The sequence below is a fragment of the Ostrinia furnacalis genome, unplaced genomic scaffold (assembly GCF_004193835.3).
Source record: "Ostrinia furnacalis isolate ACB-3 unplaced genomic scaffold, ASM419383v2 OfSCF1638, whole genome shotgun sequence".
Taxonomy (NCBI): domain Eukaryota; kingdom Metazoa; phylum Arthropoda; class Insecta; order Lepidoptera; family Crambidae; genus Ostrinia; species Ostrinia furnacalis.
Window position 1 is genome coordinate 827,409 of NW_021131877.1, and position 12,431 is coordinate 839,839.

A 12,431-nucleotide genomic window follows, 5' to 3' on the forward strand; every position below is an offset into this window, starting at 1 on the left:
ATAACTGTTTCACATTTTACATAATCTATTTGAGATCCACCTGAATAATATTTCTAAAACCATTAAACTATACAAGTACTCATTTATCAACTCGCTTACACACAATCGACCAAATAAGTCATTGATATTTATTATCAAAAGCTTAGTGTACAATATTTACCTTCCGAAAAACTTGTTTGATAGGGAATATATTAACTCGTGTAACCCCAAGTGATACCATGAAACCACTTTGAAAATTCTATTTTGCTGGTACAGTCGACAGCACATCAAGCTATACATTTTCGTTGCAAAGTCGCCCCTATCGCAACTACGTAAGATACCACAGTGTTTACGTTGACGTGCTGTTGACCGTACTTGAAGAGCTAAGTACACCTTATAAGTTTCTCGATTCAACTCAGATGATGAGATAATTTAAGATGCTATACATATGAATATGGGAAATATGCCTTATTTATAATCTTGTAGCGACTTCTATGATCCGCAGAGCGTACAAACGCATGCAGTTCGGTTCAGGCGCGTTTCTCTCACCTCGCTTTACTGTACCAGTGATGATGGTTGCTTCACAAGTACGAACATCGAGGTGTTTACACAAAAAATAAGATGATTTAATTTTAATTTTTACCTACATTCTCATTAATAAATTAGATTAGATTTGAAAAAGAAAAAAGAAGTCGTGTGTTGGTCGCGCAACGAGAGTACAGGCGATCAACACCAGCTAAAGTTTGTATCTGTATTCGCTGACGTTTTGCGTGGTCAGACTGACAAGTGCTTTCTGTCTCGCTTACACAGTTTTAGCAAGAGCGGGATAGCTTAGTGTATTAGACATTTGAACTTGAATTGATTGTGTTTTGTATTCAAATATTACATGTGAGTACGTGTTCGTCTAAATTTTCGTTGCGCGACTGACAACCCGCGCTAACTGCGTACCTCGCTGATCTCATCGCATATCCTCGCACACATCATGATCGGCGATGTGACGCACAGCCACCAGGTGCGCAGTTAACACGACTAGGTTGTATAACAAGTAGGTATGTTACGTGTCCCTCATAAAGGTAATATACCTAGCGGAATAGAGCAACAAAGGACTGAGCGAGCGAGATGTAACTAGCAGCAATACTGTGTGATAAATAGTGATGCGAGATGCGACGTAACTAAACCGTTTTTTGCAACAATTTGAGTTTTTATATTAGCACTTATTGGCACGCTGTGGACTCTTGGTATTTTTGTAGATTTTACATGAGTGAAATCGTGGATGTTTATGAGAAATAGTGCTTCAGAAACGCGGTGACTGGTTCAGTGATTGATCTATTGTACAAAACAGTGAAATAATTCTGACACTGACACACAAGTGTCATCCGAAATAGGTTTCATTTGACAGCTCGTGGTTGTTGCTCTATTCTAAAGCCTGGTCCGTGAGCACGTAGAATCCCGTCCAATGACCCCAAGCTACCCATCCTTATCGCTCGCGCGTAATTACATTGCTGTCGCGTTCGCACACTCACTGCGGCCGCCCGTCGCACAGTCGCGACAGCAATGTAATTACGCGCGAGAGATAAGGATGGGTAGCTTGGGGTCATTGGACGAAATTCTGTGCTCAGTGACCGGACTTCAACCGTCCCCTACTATTACATAAATGTGAGTACGTGTTCGTCTCAACTTTCGCTGCGCGACCTGTAACTATTCCTTATTTTCCAACGCTATCGCTATCGACATCAAAGTGTGACCGGACTTCAACCGGCCGCTACTATTACATAAATGTGAGTACGTGTTCGTCTCAACTTTCGCTGCGCGACCTGTAACTATTCCTTATTTTCCAACGCTATCGCTGTCGTCATCCAAGTGTGTCACTTCCCTATCTTTCCAAAGCTATCCAAGTATGTCACTTCACTATCTTTTCAAAGCTACCTATCCAAGTGCGTCACTTCCCTATCTTTCCCCAGCTACCTATCCAAGTGCGTCACTTCCCTATCTTTCCAAAGCTATCCAAGTGCGTCACTTCCCTATCTTTCCAAAGCTATCCAAGTGCGTCACTTCCCTATCTTTTCAAAGCTATCCAAGTGAGTCACTTCCCTATCTTTCCAAAGCTATCCAAGTATGTCACTTCCCTATCTTTCCAAAGCTATCCAAGTGCGTCACTTCCCTATCTTTCCAAAGCTATCCAAGTATGTCACGTACCGTTTCTCGCCGGGTTTCTCGTCGCTGGCTTCGGACTGCAGCGGCGGGTCGTCTATGGAATCGTTCTTCTTGTCCGGGTCGTCTTCCGTCGGCGATTCAACGGCGTCTGGATCTGGCTGAGTTTCCTGGAATTAATTAATAAATAAAAATAATTAAAGTTTAAACACACTGGAGTTCAGAGAGAGCAAGTCGCTAACAGTTTTCGCGTTGCTCTCGTTTTGAAACACGTGTTGAAATATTGTTTTGTATGTAAATCGAAGAATGATTATATCAATTTAAATTTTAAAAAAAATATCTAGAAAAAATTATGCTTCTAAAAAATGTAATTAAAAAATCAATTAATCATTTGGATTGACGAAAATATTTTAAATAAAAAATCCAAGTTATAAAAAACATATAAATTTAACCTTTTATACGGCAGTGGGAATATATTTCCCACCATATTTTGAACTTTATTCCCTTGTCTTAACGTTCAAAAACAATGTATGGATTTGTTATGCCAGTTGTAAACCAGTAAACCATGGATGGCGAAAACTGAGAAGTCAGAATGTATTTTATCAATTAAAATGAAACAAATATCCTACCTCTACTTTCTCACTCGTTGTCAACGTCAATTCTTCGACCTTCTGTATGCTCTCTTCAATTTCTTTCTCTGCTATACTCGGCGCTTCCTTCTGCTCTTCCATTTCCATGCTCGACTCCTCGTTTTTTGACTCCTCAGCCGAAACAGTCTCAATCGAAGTTTCGGCCTCAACGTTCGGCTTTTCGGCTACGACTTCGGCTTCGGCGTGCTCAGAGTCGGAATGCGGCTTTTCGGTCTCCGATTCGGGATTCGGCGCGTCTTTCGGCTTGTAATCTGGTTTTCTTTCAACCTTATCGCTGTCTTCGTGGTTGGTGATGTCCAGGATCGGCCATTTGGTTGGTTCGAACGCTGTTCGCACCTGGTGGTGGTATAATTGAAAGTTTATACAACTGAGAAGAATAAAGGTTAACCCCCTTACTAATAAAACTTACATGCTCGTTGAACAGTGTTTTAAAGTGACGTTTAGTATGGAAATGTCATTTTAAAACAGTGTTCAACAACTGTGTACCTTTTTATTAGTAAGGGGGTAAGAATTTAAGAGGTGAAGATAACAGAATAACGAGTAACTTAGAATTTAAGTTACGTTCCTTTGATAAAACATGATGGTGTAAAGATGGTCGCAATTCCCTCGTGGCTTACCAGCACCATACTTGCTGAATATCATGCTGAAAAGCTAGTCCTATTTGTTAGACCTCGTAACCTTGATATAGCTTGGAGTCCAGCTTGAAAGACGCCTATGTCTTTTGATTAATTTCGTTGCGGGTCCAATGATAGTTTAACTTTCCCCCGGGACAAACCTGACCTTTACTGGCTGGGATTTTATTGGCGGTAAAGTTGTAGATCCTGGCTACACAGGAGTTGCAGCTGTGGGAACGAGAGGTGGGAATAGTCCCGCAGGAACCGGCTCAGTTATGTGCTATATCTGTAGTTACTATTAGTAACAACTACATTGTAGTATCAGTCGTCAGCCGTCAGCGCCCGCACGCGGTGGAATGACACAATGAGAGTGACGGGGATGGTTCCGGGCGCCATATTGCGGCGCTAGTCACACTGACGTTAGTCACCTTGAAGCCGGATATCAGCTGCAGCTTGTCCGAGTCCCGGATAGCATCTAACACAAGCTGGACGTCAGCATGTAATGTAATGACGCGATGAGAGTGACGGGGATGGTTCCGTCGCTAGTTACACTGACGGTAGTCACCTTGAAGCCGGATATCAGCTGCAGCTTGTCCGAGTCCCGGATGTCGTCCAACACAACCTGGACGTCAGCACGCGGTGGAATGACGCGATGAGAGTGACGGGGATGGTTCCGTCGCTAGTTACACTGACGGTAGTCACCTTGAAGCCGGATATCAGCTGCAGCTTGTCCGAGTCCCGGATGTCGTCCAACACAACCTGGACGTCAGCACGCGGTGGAATGACGCGATGAGAGTGACGGGGATGGTTCCGTCGCTAGTTAAACTGACGGTAGTCACCTTGAAGCCGGATATCAGCTGCAGCTTGTCCGAGTCCCGGATGGCGTCCAACACCAGCTGCACGTCAGCTGTCAGCGCCCGCACGCGGTGGAATGACGCGATGAGAGTGACGGGGATGGTACCGTCGGGCGCCATCTTGCGGCGGAGGAAGAAGTCGCGCGCCAAGTTGTCAGGGCTGAAGTAGTATTCGCTGTGAAGAACAAATAATGTTTTAAAATACTGATAAATACGCGTATATTGACATTATAAATAAAAGTAACTTTTTTGCCTGTCTGTTACCTTTTCTCGCTTAAAGCACACGAAATATTTAGATGGATTTCGTTACACAAACAGTTTAATATACACGGGAAAACATAGTTTTTAACCAGGTCTTTTAAAGGTCTACCTACATGTGCAAAATCTAGTCAATAAAACCCTGTAGATCCGGATCTGCCGAACACTTACCGTGGATATCGTAAGAGGCGACTAACGCCCGAAGCCCTGTATTCACAAATATTACTATGAAGTCACACAGTGCGCATGAACGCACAATCACAGAACTCTATTCAACGCTGTGTGTTCGATTTGCTGCTTCACTTAAGCAAGCATCGTTTGTGAATACGGGCGTAAGGGACAATAATATGCGAACATCAGGCCTCCCCAACCCGTCTGGCCAGCGTGGGGAGAGTAGGACAAATCCTCCATTTGCCTCTGGTAAATTAGAGTTTCGTGTTCCTGAAATGGAGACTAAATGATTATTATACTCACACCTGCTTCTTGATGAGGTCTTTCAGCGTAGCGTGGTCGAGCCCCATGCCGTAAGGCGTGGCTGTAGCAGCCGCGGCTCCGTAGTAGAACGCCTGGGCGAGCGGCGGCGCCAGGGGTGCTCCGATGCCGTACTGGACTACTTAGTGACCTTAACCAGCTTATATTTGCCTTTAGAGGGGGCTGTGTGCCTTCAGTAGAGACTAAAGGAGCTGATGATGATGATGGTTGCTTAAATATACTCACATCTGCTTCTTGATGAGGTCTTTCAGAGTGGCGTGGTCAAGCCCCATGCCATAAGGCGTGGCTGTAGCAGCCGCGGCTCCGTAGTAGAACGCCTGGGCGAGCGGCGGCGCCAGGGGTGCTCCGATGCCGTACTGGACTACTTAGCGACTTCAACCAGCTTCTATTTGCCTTTAGAGGGGACTGTGTTCTTTCAGTAGACACTAAGGAAGCTGATGATGATGATGGTGTCTTAATTATACTCACATCTGTTTCTTGATGAGGTAGGTAGCGACTTCAACCAGCTTATATTTGTCTTTAGAGGGGGCTGTGTACCTTCAGTAGACTAAATGAGCTGCTGATGATGATGGTAACTTAAATATACTCACATCTGCTTCTTGATGAGGTCTTTCAGCGTGGCGTGGTCAAGCCCCATGCCATAAGGCGTGGCTGTAGCAGCCGCGGCTCCGTAGTAGAACGCCTGGGCGAGCGGCGGCGCCAGGGGTGCTCCGATGCCGTACTGGACTACTTAGTGACTTCAACCAGCTTATATTTGCCTTTAGAGGGGACTGTGTTCTTTCAGTAGACACTAAGGAAGCTGATGATGATGATGGTGTCTTAATTATACTCACATCTGTTTCTTGATGAGGTAGGTAGCGACTTCAACCAGCTTATATTTGTCTTTAGAGGGGGCTGTGTACCTTCAGTAGACTAAATGAGCTGCTGATGATGATGGTAACTTAAATATACTCACATCTGCTTCTTGATGAGGTCTTTCAGCGTGGCGTGGTCAAGCCCCATGCCATAAGGCGTGGCTGTAGCAGCCGCGGCTCCGTAGTAGAACGCCTGGGCGAGCGGCGGCGCCAGGGGTGCTCCGATGCCGTACTGGACTACTTAGTGACTTCATCCAGCTTATATTTGTCTTTAGAGGGGTCTGTGCTCCTGTGGTAGGGACTAGAAAACCTGCTGATGGTGGTGGTGACTTAAATATACTCACATCTGCTTCTTGATGAGGTCTTTCAGCGTGGCGTGGTCAAGCCCCATGCCATAAGGCGTGGCTGTAGCAGCCGCGGCTCCGTAGTAGAACGCCTGGGCGAGCGGCGGCGCCAGGGGTGCTCCGATGCCGTACTGGACNTCTGAGTGAGTGATTTCCCGAGTGAGTTACTATTATTATTAGCGAGTTATTATAATTATTAGTTACTATAAGGTCAGTCAGTAGTTACCATGCTCTGAGTGAGTGATTTCCCGAGTGATAAACTATTATTATTAGCGAGTTATTATAATTATTAGTTACTATAAGGTCAGTAGTTACCATGCTCGGAGTGATTTCCCGAGTGAGTTACTATTATTATTAGTGAGTTATTATAATTATTAGTTACTATAAGGTCACTTAAATATACTCACATCTGCTTCTTGATGAGGTCTTTCAGCGTGGCGTGGTCAAGCCCCATGCCATAAGGCGTGGCTGTAGCAGCCGCGGCTCCGTAGTAGAACGCCTGGGCGAGCGGCGGCGCCAGGGGTGCTCCGATGCCGTACTGGACGACCAGGCCTGCGCCGACGCCGACACCCACGCCGCCCTGCGCCACCCGCAGCTGAGTGAGGAGAGGGAGGTGAGCGTGCCTTTGGGGGGAGGTTTAGGGGAGTTTTAGGGGGTTGAGGGTGATTTTAAGGGGTTTAGGGGGAGCTTAAGGGGTTTTAGGGGGAGTTTAAGGGGGTTTATGGGGAGCTTAAGGGAGTTTAAGGGGGTTTATGGGGAGTTTAAGGGGGTTTAGGGGATTAAGGGGTTTGGGGATTTTAGGGGTTTATAGGGGGTTTACGGGGGTTTAGGAGAAGTTTAGGAGGAGTTTAAGAGGAGTTAAAGGGGGTTTAGGGGGAGTTTCTTTATGGGGAATTGTAGAAAACTTCGCTATATCCAATGACAGTTTAAAGTCCCCCTGGGACAAACTTGAACCTCTCTGGTTGGGTTATTGACCGTCAAGCTGTGGAACTTGGCTACACAGAAATTGCAGCGGTGGGAACGAGAGGTGAGAATAGTCATGTATGGGGAAATTTGAAATTTGAGAAAGGCTTGTATTGAGGTTTGTTTTGGGGAGCTTTGTAATGAAAGGAGTTTTGTAATTTGAGGGAGTAGAATCTGGTTTTTGGGAAAGAGTGATGCATTTACGGGACTGTTTTGAGAAAGGCTTGTATACCTAGGAAGTTTGTTAGGGGAGATTTGTTTTGACGGAGCTTTATGATTTGGGAATCGAACTCAGAACCTCTAGGTCAGCGGTTCCCGAATGGTGGTCCGCGGAACCCTGGGGTTCCGTGGAAAGGCCGCAAGGGTTCCGTAAAAAATATTATCCCACGTTTCGTGACCGACGTTGTTCGCTCGCACCGACTTGTTTACGCACAAGGGAGGGGCAGGGCGTGCGGGCGGAGTAGTACGGGGGTTCCGCTAGGAAAAGTATAATCAATTAGGGTTCCTTGGCAAAAAAAAATTGGGAAACCCTGCTCTAGGTCTTAAGCAGGTGGTCTCACCATTAAACCAGGAGGCGGTTAAAATGAACTAAAATGTAGGATAATTTAGGAAGGATTTTGAAGGGTATTTGAATACTACAGGGTAGAACATAGTATCTTACAGGGACCCAAAGGCACAATGGATGGATTCTCGTCATTTCCAGTTATGGACCATGAAAATGAGTGTAACCCACGTTAGTATGAACCCTTATACAATAAGACGGCATATCAAGTTAAATTTTGAACTTTATGTGGTTGGAATAGAGTCGATTTTGCAACAACAATAGCTTGATATGCTGTCGAATAATATTAATTAATTAATATAGGAATGATGACATCAGCGGCACTTTACTACTTATACTTTTAATGTATTTGTATGTTATTTACTTTTAAGTATTAACCAAGATCGCTCATGAGGCAGCTATGAAAAAACAAAATTTTAATAAATTGTAACGTCACAAGATTACTTTTAAACTACAAAGTCCCAAATTAAAGAGTGACGTCACATGCCTAGATCTTCATAGGAACACGGATTTGTATCACAAAAAAGAGTGACGTCACATGGCTATAGTAGCTCCATAGAAACATGGTTTGGTATCATAAAAAGTATGTCAATACTAATGTCATCAAGCCTTTTAACAAAACACCTTAATCCCATGGAAATTACAATTATGAGTATAATCCTTGAGTACCAAATTAAACCACCTCCTAAAATGAGAATAAATAAATAGTAAATAAAAATATATAAATGTTGCCCTAAAATAAGCAGTACAATACAACATATTATGTAATAAATAATACCCATGATTCCAGTCGTGATAAATAACTTAAATACATAAATAAAACCATAATACTAAATAATAAAAATCAATACTAGTAAAAATAGACACGCATGATTAAAAATGCGCTCAGTTATAAGTTTTATGAATAGTTATAATAAATTAATGCTTCATATAATGACAAATAATTATGATTAAATTAAATTTTGTTTTAAATATTAATAAATAATATAATCAATCAAAACATAACAGGAAAATTACTAAATATTAGTTCTATTAAATAAAATGTAAATGATGATGATTTTAATAAATAATTTAAAAAAGTTTAAAAATAAAATATTTTGATAAATCCACATGCAAAATGGTACCCAAAAATGTGTAAAATGACTAAAAAAGGATAAGGGAACACATTTAGGTACACACATTCATAAAAAATATGTATACCATGGACACACAACACACTCAGCTAATGTGTGTGCCCAGAGAAAAACAAAAAATACAAACATGGTGGTTAAAAAATTAATAATTAAATATTAAGTATACATTTCCAGCTAACCTATGTCGAAAAAACTTAACCTTGTGCCAGTCTCAGACACGTGGTATGATGTTTGTGAAGGTACACAAAGACTACGAAAGTGTTGTGAGAGGTAATTCGTATTTGGCCTACATAAACTGAAACGCAAAGGGGGCAGTTGTCATCATGTCATATGTTACATTATGTCTCATGTCTCCCGCCCGTGCCGTTTCCATAGAGACACTGGCTCAGTTATACGCTAGACATGTAGTTGTACAGTAGCAACGCGATTGCTACGCTGTCATAGGTGGCGTTAGTTTCTTTATATTTTTCGCTGTCGTGTACAAGACACTGATGTTTGCAAGATGGTACTGAATGGGTGAGTCTTGTGTATGTAATTTGAATAATACTAAAGTGGCGCTCACCTATAAGCGCCGCAGGCGCGTCACAATAGAAATGTACTGTTAAATGGTCCCTTTCTCTCTGGAAAGACCGCCTAAATTGTGTCGTATCTTTTGTATATCTCCCTCTGTTTCTTCCCGTCCTGTCTCTATCTATCACCAACCTGCTGCAGGTCCGCGTGGTGGTAGTCGTGGTGGTACAAGGGCCGGTGGGGGTGCGGCGGGAGTTGCTTGGATGGAGCTAAGTCACTAAACTATCTGACCTAATTAGACCTCCCTAGGTCAGAAGATAGATGTGACTTGCTCCCCCTCCCCCCTAGGCTAGAAGCTAGATATGACTTGTCCTTCCCCCTCCCCCTAGGGCAGAAGCTAGGTACGTCCATGATTCAGCGTCAAACGTCAGTGTGACTTCAAATGAGCGTTAAACGATAGCGAAACTTCAGAAAAGTATGCTCTGTCTGTGTCGCTCCCATGCCTCTGGCACTGACTCAGTTATGTCACGTCGCGTAGTGCGCGCGCGCACTATAAAATCAACTTTTTGAATAAGAATACTAAAGATGCGGTCTCCTATAAGCGCCGCAGGCGCGTCACAATAGAAATGTACTGTTAAATGGTCCCTTTCACTCTGAAAAGACCGCCTAAATCGTGCCGTGTCTTTTGTATCTCCCTCTCTCTCTCCCCGTTCTGTCTCTATCTGTCCACCAACTTGCTTTGATGGCACTAGTTTTCGTATATTTTTCGCTGTCGCGTTGCGCGCGCGCACTCAATTTGAATCTACTTCAAGCGCCGTAGGCGCGTCACCATCTCTCTTCTCCTTCTTCCCTGTCTCGTTATATCTACTCTATGCACCAACCTGCTGCAGGTCCGCGTGGTGGTACTCGTGGTGGTAGGCGGGCCGGTGCGAATGCGGCGGGCCGGCCGCGCGCCCCGCCCCCGCGCCACCCGCCCCGCCCCCTGCTCGAGCGAGGCTGAGGCAGTGCCCGAGGCAGCTGTGTGGGAGTCGCTTGGATGGGGCCAAGTCACTAAGCTAACTGACCTAATTGGACCCCCCCTAGGCCAGACGCTAGATGTGACTCGCTCCCCCTCCCCCCCTAGGCTAGAAGGTAGATATGACTTGCCCTCCAAGGCGAGTCGCTAGATCTCCCCCCACCTAAGCTTGAAGCTGGCCCATAGCCCGAGGTATGAAAGGATGTTTTTGTGACGTCAAACGTCAGCGAGACTTTTGAATAGTATGCTATGTCACATGTGTCAATGACACCCCTCCCGTGCCGCTGCCAATGACAGCGCTGCGTTTAATTACAGGTGCACTAGTTTCCCTATATCTTTCGTTGTCGCGTAATCACTTTGCAAAGATCAGTGTCTTGACAGCTATTGACAGCGTAGCTGTCAAGATACTAAGTGGGTGAGTGTTGTGTTGTATGTAATTATGTGTCTTTTGATGCCAAATACACTATATTGGAAGAATACTAAGGTAAAGGTCTCCTATAAGCGCCGCAGGCGCGTCCCAATAGAAATGTACTGTTGAATGGTCCCTTTCACTCTGGAAAGACCGCCTAAATATCTCCCTCTCTCTTTTCCCGTCATGTGCTTTATCTATCTACCAACCTGCTTTGATGGCGCTAGTTTTCGTATATTTTTCGCTGTCGCGTTGCGCGCGCGCACTCAATTTGAATCTACTTCAAGCGCCGTAGGCGCGTCACAATCTCTCTTCTCCTTCTTCCCTGTCTCGTTCTATCTACTCTACCACCAACCTGCTGCAGGTCCGCGTGGTGGTACTCGTGGTGGTAGGCGGGCCGGTGCGGGTGCGGCGGGACGGGCGCGCGCCCCGCCCCCGCGCCACCCCACCCCGCCCCCGGGAGCGAGGCTGAGGCAGTGCGACTGCCAGGGAGTCGCTTTGAAGGAGCTAAGTCACTAAACTGTCTGACCTAATTAGACCTTCCTAAGTCAGAAGATAGATGTGACTCGTTACCCCCAGAAGTCGCTTTGAAGGAGCTTAGTCACTAAACTATAACCCCCTAGGCCAGAAGCTAAATATGACTAGTCCAGACCAGCAGCTAGGTCTACCAGGTCTAGGACCCCTCTAAGCCAGAAGCTAGCCCATGGCGGGAGGGTGTTTTTGTGACTTCAAACGTCAGTGAGACTTCAAATGAGCGTCAAACGTCAGCGAGACTTCAGAATAGTATGCTCCATCACATCACAATGACAATGTCACCCCTCCCGTGTTGCTCATGCCTCAGACACTGACTCGGATGCGCTAGACACAATTGCTGTACAATAACAACGCTACGTCAAGCAATGACAGCGCCGCATTCAATCACAGGTGGCGCTAGTGTTACGCGGCTGCTACACCGACCAATGACAGCGCCGCATTCAATTACTGGTGGCGCTAGATTCCGTATATTTTTCGCTGTCGCGTTGCGCACGCGCGTTTGCGGTCTCCTATAAGAAGCGCCGTAGGCGCGTCACGTTAGAAATGTACTGTGTGGCGCTAGTTTCCGTATATTTCCCGTTTTTGACAGCGCAGCTGTCAAGATACTAAGTGGGTGAGTGTTGTGTATGTAATGTGTCTTTTGTTGTCAAAAAGAGACCGCGTTATTGGGCCGTGTCTTTTGTATATCTCCCTCTCTTTCTCCCCGTCCCCGTCTGTGTGGTGTAACTGGTGTACCAACCTGCTGCAGGTCCGCGTGGTGGTACTCGTGGTGGTAGGCGGGCCGATGAGGGTGCGGTGGGACGGGCGCGGCGGAGGCGGGCCGGCCGCGCCGCGCGCCCCGCCCCCGCGCCACCCCACCCCTCCCCCGCGAGCGAGACTGAGGCAGTGCCCGAGGCAGCTGTATAGGAGTCGCTTGGATGTAGCCAAGTCACTAAACTATAACCCCCTAGGCCAGAAGCTTAATATGACTTGCCCAGGCCAGAAGCTAGGTCTACGTCAGCGAGACTTCAAATTAGTATAGTTTGTTACATATGTCAATGTCACACCTCCCGTGCCGCTCCTATGGGGCTCCGCACCGCCTGCGCTAGCGAGACTGAGACATTGCCCGA

General features: G+C 45.6%; 1 protein-coding gene across 17 annotated transcripts in view; it reads right to left on the reverse strand.

Moving 5' to 3' along the window:
• Positions 1-12,162, reverse strand: part of larp (La related protein) — a 46,500-nt gene extending 34,338 nt beyond the window's left edge. For 3 of the 17 annotated variants that reach the window (XM_028305111.1, XM_028305110.1, XM_028305097.1), the window contains exons 1-4: positions 4,981-5,137; positions 4,234-4,423; positions 2,760-3,116; positions 2,176-2,300 (exon numbers count right to left, since the gene is read on the reverse strand). In XM_028305111.1, coding sequence (XP_028160912.1) covers positions 2,176-2,300; positions 2,760-3,116; positions 4,234-4,423; positions 4,981-5,027 — 719 coding nt within the window. In that variant the 5' untranslated portion in view covers positions 5,028-5,137. Of the gene's footprint in view, positions 1-2,175; positions 2,301-2,759; positions 3,117-3,822; positions 3,915-3,959; positions 4,068-4,233; positions 4,424-4,980; positions 5,138-5,223; positions 5,378-5,466; positions 5,480-5,588; positions 5,733-5,831; positions 5,845-6,603; positions 6,792-9,556; positions 9,575-10,245; positions 10,301-11,143; positions 11,208-12,061 lie in introns of those variants that run through there. The other 14 variants (XM_028305108.1, XM_028305102.1, XM_028305107.1 and 11 more) reach the window with 14 other exon arrangements.
• Positions 12,163-12,431: the final 269 nt, after the last annotated feature.